General features: G+C 66.7%; 5 protein-coding genes across 5 annotated transcripts in view; all 5 read left to right on the top strand.

The window, feature by feature from the left end:
• PFL1_05861 (uncharacterized protein) overlaps nucleotides 1–880 on the top strand; it is a gene marked incomplete at both ends in the record, with an annotated part of 1,244 nt that extends 364 nt beyond the window's left edge. Inside the window, 4 exons of the mRNA XM_007883397.1 lie at nucleotides 110–169; nucleotides 283–375; nucleotides 491–666; nucleotides 772–880. Of these exons, the coding sequence (XP_007881588.1) occupies nucleotides 110–169; nucleotides 283–375; nucleotides 491–666; nucleotides 772–880 (438 nt within the window). The remainder of the gene's footprint in view (nucleotides 1–109; nucleotides 170–282; nucleotides 376–490; nucleotides 667–771) is intronic.
• Nucleotides 881–1,353: 473 nt separating this feature from the next.
• PFL1_05860 (uncharacterized protein) lies at nucleotides 1,354–2,955 on the top strand (the record flags this gene model as incomplete). The annotated part of the gene is made up of 3 exons (XM_007883396.1): nucleotides 1,354–1,388; nucleotides 1,485–2,211; nucleotides 2,338–2,955. 3 exons carry the CDS (start codon nucleotides 1,354–1,356, stop codon nucleotides 2,953–2,955), a joined length of 1,380 nt encoding a protein of 459 aa, XP_007881587.1.
• A 902-nt stretch (nucleotides 2,956–3,857) lies between these two features.
• PFL1_05859 (uncharacterized protein) lies at nucleotides 3,858–7,517 on the top strand (the record flags this gene model as incomplete). Its single annotated transcript, XM_007883395.1, has 1 exon — nucleotides 3,858–7,517. The coding sequence occupies one exon, from the start codon at nucleotides 3,858–3,860 to the stop codon at nucleotides 7,515–7,517; it is 3,660 nt and encodes a 1,219-aa protein (XP_007881586.1).
• Nucleotides 7,518–8,452: 935 nt separating this feature from the next.
• Nucleotides 8,453–9,748, top strand: PFL1_05858 (uncharacterized protein; the record flags this gene model as incomplete). The annotated part of the gene is made up of 3 exons (XM_007883394.1): nucleotides 8,453–9,288; nucleotides 9,396–9,558; nucleotides 9,656–9,748. The coding sequence occupies 3 exons, from the start codon at nucleotides 8,453–8,455 to the stop codon at nucleotides 9,746–9,748; spliced, it is 1,092 nt and encodes a 363-aa protein (XP_007881585.1).
• Nucleotides 9,749–10,593: 845 nt separating this feature from the next.
• PFL1_05857 (uncharacterized protein) lies at nucleotides 10,594–15,553 on the top strand (the record flags this gene model as incomplete). The annotated part of the gene is made up of 2 exons (XM_007883393.1): nucleotides 10,594–10,822; nucleotides 10,974–15,553. 2 exons carry the CDS (start codon nucleotides 10,594–10,596, stop codon nucleotides 15,551–15,553), a joined length of 4,809 nt encoding a protein of 1,602 aa, XP_007881584.1.
• Between the last annotated feature and the right edge of the window lie 93 nt (nucleotides 15,554–15,646).

Here is a 15,646-nt window from a genome sequence, read left to right as displayed (position 1 = left end):
CACTCCNCGTACTTGNGCGACCACCGTGCACANNNCGACNNCGACNGCACATACGACCNCCNNCACCGACGGCATNTNACNCCCCCCCNCCCCCCCCCCTCCTCTGCAGATCAAGCAGCTCGCCCTCTACGAAAAGGAGCCCGATGCCGTAGAGGCGACCGAGGAGACGGTAGGTGCAGGCCCTCGACCCTTTGCGCGTCCTCACGGCATATCCTCGTCACCCTGATCCCCTCGGCTTACCCACCAACCTCCGTGCCGCGCCGCCCCTCGCCCCCTCGACAGCTGCGCCGCAACGTGTTTGAGAAAAAGTACGCCGAGGTCCTCATCGCCGAAGAAGAGGTCGCCGGCACCGAGAAGCCCGTCGGCATGGCTCTGGTACGTTGCGGAAGCTGTGCGCGTCGTCCTCTCTCGACACGATAAAACCGTCTGACTGTCACTCGTGTTCGACCCCATGGCCTTCTCAAATGCATCCGCTCCCCGCCTCTGGCAGTACTTTTTCTCGTTTTCGACCTGGACGTCGAAGCCGTCGCTCTACCTCGAGGACCTCTTCGTCAACCCGCCGCTGCGCAACAAGGGCATCGGCAAGATGCTCTTCCGCGCACTCGGCGAGGTGGCAAAGGAAAAGGAATGCGGGCGGATGGACTGGAGCGTTCTCACCTGGAACGAGTGGGTGCATGCCGAGGCTCTCACTACGCGTTGGGCTCGTGGACGAGGCGCGACGTTCGAGGCTGACCTTGCCTGCTTTCTCTCCCCTTTGCCTCTGCACCACAGGCCGTCGATTGCATTCTACACAAAGGTCCTGGGCGCCAAGTCCATGGACGGCTGGCAGGGCATGCGCCTCGAGAAGGAGGGCATCGACAACCTGGCCAGGCTCAAGTAGGCTTCCTGCGTCGCTCAGTAACATAGATGCTCCGACCCTGCCGATGCGCGATAGACGGCCATGTATCTTGTACCAGCGACGGCGGGGTGCCGCGCTGAACGACGAACAGCGAAGTGCAGACCGGCGATGCCATCCATCGACGACGACACGTATGCTTTGCCAGAGAGGACCTTCTTGTGGCCGATGAGCAGCTCGTGTGCCAGGGTGCGCTAAAAAGGCGGCCAGGCGAAGTCGGGCGACGTGGGGGCCCCAGCTCGGGCCGACGGCGCAGAGAGGCTGGAAAAAAAGAGGGCGACGGAGCGTGGAGGGGGCGACGGCTTCCGCACGTCGAGCCGCTCTGCTCATCCTCCATCACCTCAATATTGCCAGCCACCTAAGTTACCTGCTTGCCGGCCCACGCAACCCTAGAAGGGGCATGCACGCCCCCCCGCTATCATCCTAGACCACATCTCGCTCCTCCTCACCGTTCCGCCATGGTGCGCGAGTTCGTCCACGAGTCGGCCTACGAGTGAGTGTCCAGACAGGCTCGCCCGCCGAGATGGCGACAGACCCGCGGCCGGTGAGCTGACCCAGACGCCTCGCTCTCGGTCGGTGATCTTTGCAGCCACTCTTGGTCGTCGTGCGTGCGCGCCTACTACCTGCGCTACCCCAACCCGAACGCCACGCACATCCTCTCGGTCGATGTCCTGGATCGTCGGATCGAGTACCGCCCGCTGGCCAGCCATCAGCCAGCGCGGTCCCTCCAGGCTTCCGCCTCCGCTTCTTCCTCATCCGCCTCTTCGTCATCCTCTATCTCGCCCTCCGAGACGACGATACCGGTGCTCTGCACCACCCGCCTCATCCTGAAGCGGGGCAACCTGCCAAAGTGGGCGCCCGCGGGCCTCATCAAAAACGCAGAGAGCTGGGTGCTCGAGGAGAGCGAGGTGGAGCTCGACCTCTTCCCGCCGCGAGCCGGTGCGCGCAAGGAGTCAGAGTCGTTGGGTTCCAAGAGCCTCATGGGCCGCACAAAGAATGGACGCACCATGCGCAGCTGGAGCCGCAACATCGACCACACAACCGTTCTGGCCGTGTCCGAGGGCCTCGCGTTCAAGGAGCGCTTCGGCTTCATGGCACCCAACGACAAGGACAAGGGCAAGGGCAAAGAGCGGGAGCAGCAGCCGCAGCAGCTCGATGCCGCCGCCGCCGGCGCCTCGTCGGACCTCGGTCTGCGCTGGCGGAACTTTTGCAAGACGATCACCACAGCCGAGATTGAGTCGCACGTCGGCATCGGCATGCTGCGGCGGAGGATTGAAAAGTTTGGCTTGGATCGCTTCGTGGCGCACAAGGACACTGTGAGTAGCGATGCCGTCGTCGCCGGCGCTTCTCTGATCCGCAAGGACATTGATCGAGCATTGCTGACACGCCTCGTTATGACCCCGCCCCGTCTCGGCCCGTCCTGTGTGCGCCTCGCCCCGCAGTCGCAACAGGGCATCCTGTGGACGCGCGACCGCCTGGACCCGACTTTCCGGGCCTCGCCGCAGCAGCAGCTGACCAAGGACGAGCAGTTCCGGCGCGCCTCGATCCCGGAAAAGAAGCTCAAGATCCTCGAGTCGCTGCGGCCGCCATTCCTGGACGGGTACCCGCTGGGCCCGCTGCAGAAGCTGCGGTTGTGGTGGTGGTCGGGCCATTACTCGCAGGTCAAGGCCATCCGCGACGGCTATCCGATCGTCAGCGACGACGAAGAGGCCAAGCATGCCGACGGTCTCGCGGGCGACGGCGACAGTGGCGGTGTGGGCCTCGTCGGCGGCGGCGGTGGCAGCGGCGAGAGGGAGGAGAGGCGGTACCGCGGCGAGCCCGACGAGAGCGTGTGGCGCAACCTGAGCGGAGAGGCCGGCCAGGGCGTCGTCTACTCGGACGTGGAGCGATCGGCCGAGGGCGGCATCATCTACCGCCTGCGGAAACGGCTGGGACTGCGGCCCGAAGCTGGTCCCGGCCTGCTGGCGAGGGCGCGGGAGCGGCTCAGGTCGCTCTCGCCCGCCACCACCGCCGAGGCACACCGGCAGCAGGACGAAATCGACAGCCAGAGGAGCGTCTGAAGGGTTCGCATCCGCCTGCGTCGGCCTGCCTGTCCGCCGGAGTCGTCGTGCTAGGCCTGCCCCCCGCCGGCTTTCTTGTCTACTTGCTGGAATCGTCAAGCTGGACGGGCTGCCTCCCTTCCTGCTCTCGTGTGCGTGTGCATGCGTGAGGTTGTTCTCGGTGCCGAATTGCAGTCGACCGACGCGTAAAGTGGTGTGGCCCCGTTTGCAGGCAGAGGCCTGGCGAGCCACCACGTCGAGCGCGGCATGAGCGAGCGAGCCAGGCAGGCGGGCCCGGCTCCAGTTGAACATCCAAAGAGACGCGGGGGCGCGTCGGTTGCGCAGGTCGCGTCGCGCCTTTTCAGAGCAAAGGGCGAAGAAGGCGAGAATGGCGCGGCGCTGGAGCAGAGGCCTGACCGCTCTGCACTCGACTCGACTGGCTAGACGAGGGGCCCTCTGCCAGGACGCCCACCAGGCAGCCTCGCACCGCACTCACCGGCCTCTCCCTCCCCCTCTCCCTCTCCGCCACGGTCGGCTGCTCTCTGGTTCCGCTCTCTGCCCTCCGCTCTCTGCCCTCTGCTCTCTGCCCTCTGCTCATCACGCTCCCCTGCCACCTCATCACCATCACTCAAGGACATCCTCAGCCACTCACATTCATACCCGGTCGACGCTTGGTCCCTGCTCCTCGTCCACCACCGCACGCTACTCGCCTCCGTCGCCATCCTCGCACAAGAATATCGAATCCGGTCGCCGTCTCGTCTGTGCTGCGACTGTCCAGTGTCGACGCCAGCACGTCGCTCGTCTCGAGTTTACGCGGCAACCACCCCGTCGCTCCCAGCATCAATTCGTCACTGCCTCCCGTCTGTCTCCATCACACACGCTCTGCGCCCCAAACCACGATCCATCCCCGGGGCAGTGCGACCATGGCTTCGACATCGGCACCGCTTCCGCGCGCAGTCGTGCTCAAGGGACCCTCGACCAACTCCAAGTCGTACTTTGTCGCCCTGCCCGACACCCTCGACGAGCTCATCGAAAAGGCAAAGAGCCTCTTCTCGCTGCCTCCGGACAAGACGCCCGTAATCACCCTCGGCACCGATGAGCGCGCCATCCTCCTCCAGGAAACCATGCCCTTCGTCCGCGACCGAGAGGCCCTCGTCTTTCGCTGGGTGGCCGCCACGCCCAAGCGCCAGCTGGGCAACCGCGTCCGGTGGGACGAGCCCAGCTCGGTTCAGTTCAACGCCAATGCGCCCTCGTCGTCGATCGGCACTCCCGCCCGTCCCCTCCTCGCACACGTCGGCAGGACAGCGTCGCTCGACCTCTATTCGCCCGCCTCCAAGTCCATCTTCTCGACGCGCAGCCCCATGCCCGCGCCGAGCAAGAGCTCCGCTTCGCACGCCCACCGGGACCCCAGCATCCACTTTGGCGACGGGCTGACCGCCCGACAGGCCCATGCAAAGCGGGTCCTCCAGGAGCAAAAGGACAAGGAGGCGCGGAGGCAGAGGCGCCTCGAGGAGGCCCGGAGCGGGATGGTCCAGGCTGCAGACGCGACAGAGGACGTGCCGCCCAGCAACGAAGAGTCGGCAATGGAGCAGGCAGAGCAGCACGATTGCCTCCAGGAGATCACGCCGACAGAAGCAAGACCAACACCAACAGCAACAGCGGAAACAACGATCACGGCAGACGACAACGCATCTGGCCTCGACACGCTCTTCGAGTCCTCGGCGACCCACCCCGGTACGGGCGAATCGCTCCTAATCTCGCCCCCGCGCAAGCGGCATCCGGACAACCTGCCGCTGGACACGCCGCCTTCAAGCGGCAGCCGTTCGTCTTCGCCCTATCGGTCCTCGGAGCGCAAGCGAGCGTCTGAGATGCTCAGGTCCCACCAACACCAGCACCAGCACCAGCACCAGCACCCGGGCGGCAGCGATGAGCAGGCAAGCTCGCCCATCCAGTCGCCTACGCGCGATCTCTCGGCCGCCCGTCAAAAGGCCGCATTCTCGATCAGCGACATCACCAACGCGCTGACGGCCGGCTCGGAGCTCAAGCGGGTGACGGAAGAGGACCTTGCTCTGGCCGAGAAGCCGCGAGCAACCGTCACCGAGGCGATCAAGCCGGCAGCGGTCGAGGCGCACGTCCGATCGGCGGAGATCGACGATGACCAAATCGGCCCGGTGCTCGACCAGAGCGACGCCATCGAAGACGTCCAAATGGATGCGCTCGAAACGCCCTCGGACGAGCCCGAGGCGGAGGCATCGCCAGCGGTCGAATCATCCGAGCAACCCGAGCCCGCATCCGCGTCCGCGCCCGAGCCCGCGCCCGAGCCCGCGCCCGTCGCTGCCGTCGTCCCGGACGCCGAAGTGGAAAAGACGTACCGCTACATCGACAACCTCGTGCTGCAGCTCCTCTCCCACGGCTCCAACACAGCCTTCCGCGAGCCGCTGACTATGGCTGCCATGCACGGCCCCCACGCCAACCTGCGGCAGGTCGACCTCTTTACGATCCGCGAGGCGATCCAGACCAAGGCCTACGGCAGCGCCCACCTCACGGACAGCGTCAAGGCGTCCAAGGCCGTCGTGCTCGACTTTGAGACCGACCTGGCCGCCATGTACGGCAATGCGCGCAAGCAGCACGGCTCCAAGTCGGCGCAGGCACAGTGCGCCGACACGCTCGAGAGGTTCAGCGCGTCGTTTCTCGAAGAGTGGAAGCGGTCCATCGACAAACGATCCGGCCGAGACGAGCATGCAGGCGGGGAGACGCAGAGCAAGGAGCAGCAGCGCGACGACATCAAGACGGCCGTCATGCGCCAGTTGACACCGACCAAGCGGGGCGAGAAGCGGCCTGTCCAGATCGGCGGCTTCCCCTTTGCCTTTAACGGCGCATCCCGGATGCCATTCCCCGGCAGCGACGCACCCGCTGCGCTCGGTCGGCCCGGCGGCGCTGCCAGCAGGAAGCTGTCGTCGCTGCAGGTCCAGCAACCTGGCCAGATCAAGCGGACCTCGAGCCTCGATGGACTGACGGGCGCGCTCCAGCCGTCGTCGTCGACGGCGACCAAGAAGTCGCGCTTCTCGTATGTGGCCGATGCCGACAAGACGGCCGTGAGCGATGGGCCTTTCAGGGACACCTTTGCACAGGCTCGCGTCAAGGCTTCGGCCGGTGGCAGCAGGGAAGCCGACCCCCTCACCGCCTTTGAGCGTGCGCTGCGAGGTCCCGCCCCCGCCGTCACGTCGACTCCGGTCAAAGCAGCGGTCGTGACCGAGCAGCCAAACACAGGCGAACAGCCTGATCAGCCTGATCAGCCCGATCAGCAGCGAAGCGACAGCGTGGTGGCCGCCACCGAGTCGTCAGCCGAGCCCGAGGAGCCCGCTCCCGCCGCGGAGCATGTCGCAGAACAGGATGCGATGCTGACGCCCTGCAGCGCTGATCGGATCACTCAATCGGAGCAAGCCGAGCCGCAAGAGGCGTCAGAAGCGTCGGCCGCCCCGTCAGAACAAGCTGAGAGCACGGCTATGACCGCGACAGCGGAGCAGGCAACGGATCTGGCGGCGGCGGCGGCAACAGATGCAGCTCCAGCGCAGTCCTCGCCCGAATCAGAGTCGAGCACGGCAGACGACTCGGCCGGCACAACAGCTGCTGCTGACGGCTCTCGGCATGTCGAAGAGCATACCGACGCCGTCAACGCCCACAACGAGAACCCTACAGAGGCAGAGGTCAGCGCCGGAGCGACGACTCCGGCAACGACGACGACGGAGAACGAGGCGGGAAGCGAGCCTTGCACACCCTCCTCGCTCAGGGCCAGCAGGCGCGGCAAGCGAGCACGCGCCTCGCACGGAGAGATGGCGGCGCGGCTGGCGAGCGAAGCGCTGGCCGAGCTCGAAGAGGCGTCGACGCCCAACTCGAGCCAGGGCCAGAGCCAGAGCCAGAGCCAGAGCCGGAGCAGCAAGCGTCTGCAATCGACCTCGCCAGCCAAGGCTGCATCGTCTGCCCCTTCGCCCAGCACCGCAGCCAGCGAGTATGCCAACCCCGTCACCGAGACGCGGCAGTCGAAGCGCAGGAGGGCAACGTCGACGACCACTTCTGCTATCGCCACGCCTCCGCAGCCCAGGACGGTCCGTCAGGGCAGCAGGAGGTCGACTGCGACGTCGACGCCGACACACGCTTCCTCCACCACGTCGCGACACGGCCACACCAAAGAAGTGAGCCCCTTTAGCATCTCGTCGGACGACAGCGACAGCGACAGCGACGACGACAAGCCGCTGCGGGCCCGTCCGCGGAGCGCCAGCGCAGGGAAGACTGCCAAGGCAGACGACCGAGACGACAACGAGGACGTCGACGAGGAGGACGAGGTGGAGCGCATGTTCTCCAGCTCCCCGCCGTCGTCGCAGTCGACCTCTGCTTCGTCGTCGGGGAGTGCGTGGACGGCCAGGGCTGCTGGCAAGAAGGGCGCCGCCAGCAGGGCCGTCGCCAGGAAGCGCAAGGCCAACGACGAGGGGCCGGCGTCGATCGAGGTCCACGTCGAGGTGCCGCGAGCCGGCCCGGTGACGAGGCAGACGAGGTCGACCCGTCGTCGGGCCGCCAAGGCGTGAGGCCACCCACCACTGTACAACTGTCCTTCCATCCTAGCATCGTTTGTGTTTCGTTTTTCTTCCACTGCCATGTCATGCCACCACATCCGGAACGGCTGCCCTTCTTCACATCGAATCGCAATCGCACATCGTCCCCGTCGACCCGTCCTGATCTGGCGTGCATCCTCGACGGCCGCCGAGTCTCGATCGGTCTGCGCGCCGCTCTGCTGGCCGTCGTCGAGCCATCGTGGACGTTAAGGTGCACCAGTGTTTCTGTTCGAGGATCATCGCGTACGAAGATGTTGATTGCGGAAGCGGTCGGGACGATACAGGCGCATGGATTGAACAGTCGAGGGCGAGGGGGGGGAAAGGGGGGGCGAGCGGCGGCGAAGGATGGGCTGAGGGGGGAGTGGGTGGGTGTACGACCTCGGTCCTTTTCCCGCTCCATGGAGCCAAGGTGCGAGAAAACGAGTAAGACCAGGTCCGCTGGAGGCGTGCGGCGGGCGTACCTGCCGTCCACGCTTCGTCGATCTTGTTCTACGAGATAGAGGAAGAGGCAGGTAGGGAGGTCAAGACCTCTTCCCACAAATCGTGAACGTAAAAATGAGTGAGGAGAGGAAGAAAGGAGCGCGGGCCGAGACGAGGGCCTGATTAGAGAGCCTGCCTGGCCTGGCCTCCCTCCGCTGCTGGCACGGCAGAAGAAAATTCGGATGGGCCCATACGCATGCTGGTTGTTGGTTGGCCAGGGCCCCCCTCTCGGCACGTGAAGGCAGGCTCATGCGGCAGTCGATCACAGCACGGACCCCGAAGCGCACTTCCACCACCTCCTCCTCATCCTCCTCCTCCTCCTCCTCTCTTCCTCTCACCATTCCCTCACCATCCGCCGCTGACCCGCGGAACCGCCTCGACCACTGCCTCCTTCTACTGCGTCCACACCGCCACGCCACTCATCCACGATGACGACGCCCACGCCCACGCCCGTCACGGCGCCCATCACGGGCCCGCAGTCCGTCTCGGTGGCGCCCGTCCCGGCGCCCTCGCCCAGCCTGATTGAAAAGTACCGCGGCGCGACGGTCGAGGACCTGCAGGTCCCGCCGGCCATCTCGCTGCCGCGCTCCACGAGCATCGCCAACGCGCTGCGCACCGCCATGGACCACGACTACAGCCAGATCCCGCTGGTCAGCGATCGCGACCGCAAGCTGCTGGGCTACGTCGAGCTGAGCAACCTCCAGGCGCACTCCCAGAGCGGCGCCGCCGCCGGTAGCGACCCCGTCGGCAAAATCATGAACCGCTTCACCACGGGCAAGGGCGGATCCAACGGCGGCACCTACACCGTCATCACCCCCGACACGGGCCTGGCCGAGCTCGAGGTGTTTCTGCAGAACCACCCGTTCGCCTTTATCACCGACCCGGGCAGGGCGTTTGTGCTGGGCGTAGCGACGCAGGAGGACCTCTCCAAGTACGTCTCCCGACGTGGGCTCGACCCTAGCAGGTCGGGAGCCGCGACGCCCACCAACAACCACAACGGGGCCGTGCCCGAGTCGGGCCAGGCGGGGGCCGAGGACGTGGCCGGTGCGAGCGTCCAGGCGCCCGGCGCTTCCGCATCGCAGCAGCCGCAGCAGCCGCAGCAGCAGCAGCACACCATGACGAGGAGAGAAGAGGAGGAGGCGAGAAAGGACCGCACGCTCGCCGAGTTCCTGCGCATGCTCGACGGCTACACGCCCCTGATACCCGACGAGGTGACGGACCACTACCTCGAAAAGGTCGGCTTCGAGTGTCACGACGTCAGGCTGTGAGTTGCCGCCTCGCTGCCTCGCTCTCGCTGCAAACGGACACCCATGCGCATTGCACTTGCTGACCTCCTCCACCACCGTCCTGCCCTCCGCACGCAAACAACAGCAAGAGGCTCTTGTCGCTCGCAGCAGAAAAATTTGTCAGCGACATTGCGGCCGATGCGTTCCAGTACGCCAGGATCCGGACCAACGCCGGTCCGGGAGGCAGGCCTCGCGGACAGGCTCCGGGCGCGGCGGGTGCGGCGGCATCCGGTGCTGCTGGTGGTAGGGTGAGTCGGTCGCCGTTGGGGTGCCCATAGCTGGGTGAACTCGACTACTGACGTTGCTCGACGCTCCTTGGCCGCCTTCCTGCTCCATTCGCCACAGGATCGATCGCGGACCGTTCTCACGATGGACGATCTGAGTGCGGCGCTGGGCGAGTACGGCATCAATGCCAGGAGGGCCGAGTACTACCGCTGAAGGGGTCGCGTCGTGGGCGGGCGAGTGGCGCGTGTGGCCTTTTCCTTTTTCGAGACTGGCTGGCGGCAGCAGCAGTAATACCATGGCGGCGGCTCGCCCAGACCGCCCTCTGATACAGAGCAGCTTGTCTGTTGTCTCTTCGGAGTGTGGACCGTCGGAGACGTTTGCGATGCAGAGTGCCAAGGCTCGGTGTGTCGCAGGGTGTCTGCTGAGCAGACGTAGGACATGGGAGTGAGTGGCAGCCGTGCGCGAGGCGCAGGTCGGCTCCGATCACAACGGCTGGCGGTGGGTGGAGTGAAGAAAAGGCAGCAGCAGCAGCAGCAGCGGCCGCCGCACCAAAATTGGTGGCACCAACACCGAACCCGCGTCCTTCTCGTCGACGACCAACCACTTCTCCTCTCACCACGTACACACACACACTCACACACACACACGCGCGCACCGCCCACATCCCAGCGCGATCCCTCCCTTGCTACCGCACTCGCCTCGCCGCTTCCTTCGTTCTGTCTCTCCCTCACCCTCTGCATCCGTCCCCCCGCACGCACCGTCCAGACCCTGGTTCCGTCGCCAGAGGTGCCGAAGCTGGGCTGCCTCGCCTCGCTCCGCGACCAGTGTGGACGCCAGACTGCGCGCGCCAGATCGTCGCATGCCAGCACTAGCGACATCCAGTCTGGAACCGCACCGCATCCATAGCGGGTCCGCGACCCTGTACAAGCACATCCGCACGCTGCCTTGATCCGCCGAGGACAAGACGAGCGTCGCGATCGAAAGCCTCCTCTGGCCGCTCGCCCGTCCGCAGCTGCAGCATACACCTGCATCCCGCCGCCCAGCGACTCCGGCCCAGCATGACGGCAGCATCCACATCGTCACCGCTCGCCGCGGGGGGCTCGGCCGTCTTTGCGCCTGCCCGCTTCGAAAAGCTCCACCGCCTCATCTCCGACGCCGTCCAGAACCCTGCACGCCTCTCGCGCTCCAACGACTGGTACATTGCGATAGACCGCAACCGCGCCGAGCTTGCAGACCTGGGACGCGTCAAGCCCCGCAACGATGCTGAACGTAGGGAGATCGAGTCGGGTGAGTTGCGCCCCTCCCTGGCTGTCGAGCTTTGCCCCGCGTCCGCGTCCGCATTCAGTCTCGTACCAGCTCGATGCTGACTCTGGCCTCCGCCGCTGCTTCTCTCCTCCTCTTCCATGACCTGTCTGCCGCCTTCCTCGTCACGGCACAGGCAACATCACCGTCGATGGCGTCTCGCAGTCTCTGAATGCCGACTTCGCGCAGCAGACGCTCCTGCTCGCACGGGAGCTCTCTGTCTCGGAGCGCTACGCGGCCTCGCTCCTCCAGGCCGGCATCTCGGGCCGAGCGCGCTGGGGTCGTGGAGCGACCGAGGTGGCGTGCATCCTCTTCCACCGCGAGAAGCTTGCGCTGCTCGCCTGCCTCAAGGACCTCTTCCGCAATGCCCTCACCTTGCCGTTCGAGGCCGAGGCCGAGGCGCAGCAGCTCGGCACAAAGATGGAGCAGCTGGTCGAGTCCCTCATCGGCATGGAGGTCCGCAAGAGCTCGGCGGCGGCGGCCGGCGCCAAAGCCAGACTCACACTGCCCGAGCGCATCCTGGCCGAGATTGACGCTGTCAAGGAGAGCATGGACCGCGTGCACGCCTCGTTGCAGGCGGGCGGCGGCGGCAACGCACACCCGCAGCAGCAGCAGCAGCAGCAGCAGCAGTTTGGCGGCAGCCTCTTCGGCATCGGCGCTGCCAGCAACAATGCCGCCTCCGCACAGCAGGGATCTCGCCTCGGTGACGAGATTCAGCTCGAGCGCCTGGCCTGGCTGCAGCAGGAGCGACGCGAGCTCGGGCACATGCTCTACCTCCTCGCCGTCTCTTCGCTCCTCTCGACTCCCAGCATCACCGCCCTCGTCCGCTGGCTGGCGGCCGTCAAGCCGGAGCAGTCCGACGAGATGAGCATCTACGTCCTCACCGCGCTGCTCGGCGCCATCGATACCAACCCGGACGCCCGCGGTCCCATGGCCGACCGAGCGGCCCGCGGCACGCTCCGGCGCACCGTCGACAGCCTGATGGACGACGACTCGTTCATCGGGTCCACCCACATCGAGATCACAAAGAAGCGGTGGGGCGATGGCGAGCTCAACAGCGTCGTCGCACTCCAGTGGTCCATCTTCCTCGTCGAGGCCTTTTCGCGCAACCCGAGCTTCCGTGTCCACATGTCGATCGGCGAGGAGCAGATCCAGGACCTCGTGCTTCGCGCCATCGCCGGCTCGCCGCTCTCGCGCGACAGCGCTGCAGGCCTGGCCACGGGCAGCGCCGCGGGAGAGGGGCCGCAGGGCGGTGCCTTCGTCTACCTCATCGACAACGTCATGGCCTTCCGTCAGAGGGCGCTCGAAAGCCTCGACGGCGCCGAGGAGGAGGCGGGCGATATCGACGTCGTGCGCTCTCCTGCCGACGTCGACGGCCGCGGAGCCGAGGAAGAGGTCGACGCCGAATTCCGCGAATACGTGGTTCAGCAGGTGCAGAACCTCGTCCTCAGCACCACGACCGTGATGCTGACGCTGCTGCGTAAGCTGCAGAGGTCCGAGGAAGATGCCGCGTTTGCCATCTCGCGCGGCCAGACCGGCCGGGGCGGCGGCGCCGCCGTCACCCACCAGACGCGTCGGTACGACATCGAGGCCCTCTTTGACCTGATTGCGCTCCTCTGTCGCGGCAGGCCCGAGTCCGGGCTACCCTTCTGGATCGGCCACGACAAGCGCACCACCCGCTTCCTTTCGTGGGCCGTCGACGTGCGGGAGCACGGCCAGCAGCGCGCGTTGCTCCAGATGCTGGCGGCGCTGTCGTCCGGCACCCAGAGCGCCAGCCAGGCGTACGCTCTGCTCGACCAGGAGAGCGTCGGCGGCGGCTCCGAGGGCCGCCTCGTGTCCTGGTCGCGCCTGTTTGAGTGGATCAGCTATTACGTCGACACCTTCCGCCAGGCCCAGGCCGAGGCCGCAGACAAGGCGGTGGCCGCCAGCGTCGGCATGCCGCCCGAGGAGGTGGTTCTGCTCAAGGGCTTCCTCCAGCTCTTCCGCAACGTCGTCTACTACTCGAGCGCGGCGCGCGACTCGCTCCACCAGAACACGGCCTACGCCGCCCTCGACCGGCTCTTTGCGCTCTATACCTGCCCGATCCCCATCGACCTCAAGGCGTCGGTGCTCGACGCCATGGCCGCGTTCGCCCACAACTCGGTCCGGTCCGGCTCCAAGTTTTCGTCGATCGCCACCGACCTCTGGAACCGGCTCGACTCCAGCCGCGTCATCGAGGGTGTCGAGGCTGCGCAGGCCAGGGCCGGCAGCGTCCGCCAGCCGGCAGAGGGTGGTGTGCTCCTCGAGCTCGAGCACGAGGAGACGCCCCATCGCCGCTTCCCAGGCACCACGAGCTTTGTCAACTTCCTCAAGGCGCTCATCCAGGTGCCGCCGCAGCCGCGCGACGTCGCCGGCCTCCTGACCGTGCAGCCAATGTCGGCCTCGGCCAACCCGTTCAGCTCCATGGTCGGCCTTCCGGGCACCCAGCCGTCATACGACGTCGGCGGCGCGCAGTCGCAGCAGCAACAGCAGCAGCACCTCCAGCAACAGCAGCAGCGCGGTCGGACCGTCGAGCCGTACGTCGCGTTTGTGGTCGACCACGTCTTCCTCAAGGCCCGGTCGCGCGAGTACACCAAGTCCTCGGAGCAGTGGCGCATCATCTCGTCGTGCCTCGACTTTATCGAGCGCGCCCTCAACTCATACGACCTGTCGGCGCTGCTCGCCGTCGACGAGTCGACCGGCTCCGAGGCGGTCTCGGATCCGGCTGTGCTGGCCCGCCTCGCGTCGCACCCGGGCTTCTTTGTCATGAAGCGCCTCCTCGTCGACGACCGGCTGATCCGCGAGGTGCTCAACGTGCTCGTCCCCGGCGGCGGCATGGCGGGCTTCGAGGCCATCAACCAGAACAAGGCCCGCACCCTCTTCTACCCGGCGGCGGTCAAGCACGCCCTGCGCATCGTCCAGAGGGTGCTGCGGATCCAAAACATCTTCCTTCAGCTGCTGGTCCCGACGCTCAATGATGCCCCTTCGCTCGGCCTGAGCCTGCCGTTTGACGTCAACGCCCGCGTGGGCAACCCGGGCGCCTACACCTCGCTCGACAACCAGCTCCTCCACGCCCACGAGAGCGTCGTCCAGATCGCCCTCTATGTCAACTGCCAGCGCGACGACATCGCCCTCCTCTCGGTGCGCCTACTGTCGCTCATCGCACGCAGCTCCGCCTTCAGCGCCGTCGACAGGTTTGCAGACATGGGCTACCGCCGCAAGATGAACCGCCTCGTCGGCCTGCTCGAGATGAGCGACGAGGCCAACCGCGTCCGGGCCGGCTTCGTGGGCCGGCTCGAGGCCGAGCCCTCGGCCGACCCAGACGCATCCGACGCCTCGGTCCAGGCGCTCCTCGCGCTGGCCGGAGAGGACGACGACTCGGACGGCCAGAACAGCTCCGAGGTCGACGGCCTCGTCGCACCGGCCAACGACGCCGTCGAGGCCATCCGGCTTGCCATCCTCAACCTGCTGCTCTCGTGCACGTCGCTCGATCAGGCCGCGCCCAACGTCGCCCACCTGCTGCTCGGTTACGACCTGCGCGCGCTCAAGCCAGAGGAGCAGGTGATCGCCGACCCGGACTCGCCCGACAGCCCTCCGAGCGCCCTCCACGCCATCCTCGACCTGCTCCGCCCCGACGAGGCCGGTGCGGCCTCGAGCTACCTCAGCCTCGCCGAGCGATCGCCCGGCCTCGCGGAAAAGTGCTACGCGCTCATGCTGCGCCTCTGCACGCATCCGTTCACGAGCTCATCGACGCTTCGCTACCTGCGGCAGCGCGAAGACTTCTTCGTTGCACAGCTGCGCACCATCTCGCTGCTGCCGGCCGAAAGGACGGCCGCCGAGTCGAGCTCCTCTGCGCTCGGCCTCGTCCGCTTCCCCGACGGCGAGGCGGTGCCCACAACGGTTGACTCGCTGGTGGCCTCGCTGCGCCTCCGCGGACACATTCTCGAGCTCGCCGCACTCGAGCTCCACACCCTCGTCAATGCCGGCATGCCCTCACGCGCATCCAAGCTCGTCGCGGCGCTGTTCGGTGCCGGCGTCACGGTCGGCGGCGCGTCGGAGCTCGAGGAGCAGCAGGACGAGGTGCTCGCCTTGATCCCGCATCACAATTTGGAGGGTGCCGTCGGCGCCCAGACCTTTGGCGGCGTCCGCTTCCTCGAGATGCTGCACAGCCTCGACTTCCTCTGGAGCGACGAGCGCGACGCCATCGGGCAGAGCATCACCATCGTTCGGCCCGAGCAGCTCGACACTGCCCGCCGCGCCGACGCCGACGTCGGCCCGCGCGTATACGACCTCAAGGCGGTGCTGTCGATCCTCTTCCGCGAAAAGGCGGTGCTTCAGCAGCAGGGCGCGCTGCGCGATGCTGGCCAAGGCGACCCGTTCATGCAGCAGTCGGCTTTCGTCCTGCACTGGGCCAGCGCCCAGAATGCCAAGCGCGCCATCGCCCACGCGCGGAGGCGCTCGCTGCAGGCCTGGAGGCACACGCTCGACATGGTCCTCGCCCGCGCGACGGGACTCCTCCGCCCCGATGCTCGTGCTGCGCTCATGCTCGATTGCCTCGCCGCTCTGCTGCCCCGACTCGCTGCCCCGACGCAGGAGGCCGACAGCGACCCGGCGCTCGCCGACCTTGTCGCCGGTGCGGTCCTGTCGCTCCTCACGTCGCTGCGCCACCATCGCGCCGAGATGGCGGCCGGCGCCTAACGAGCTCGAAGGCCNCCCGAGTGCTGCCCCTGACCGGCCTTCATCTCGACGCTTGCGGGGCNCTCAATCGACTCCATCCCGTCCGCCTCGGAC

This window comes from Pseudozyma flocculosa (genome assembly GCF_000417875.1).
Source record: "Pseudozyma flocculosa PF-1 unplaced genomic scaffold scaffold00022, whole genome shotgun sequence".
Lineage (NCBI taxonomy): Eukaryota > Fungi > Basidiomycota > Ustilaginomycetes > Ustilaginales > Ustilaginaceae > Pseudozyma > Pseudozyma flocculosa.
The sequence above is the reverse complement of the archived record's forward strand: the minus strand, read 5'-3'. Positions and strand labels throughout refer to the sequence as shown.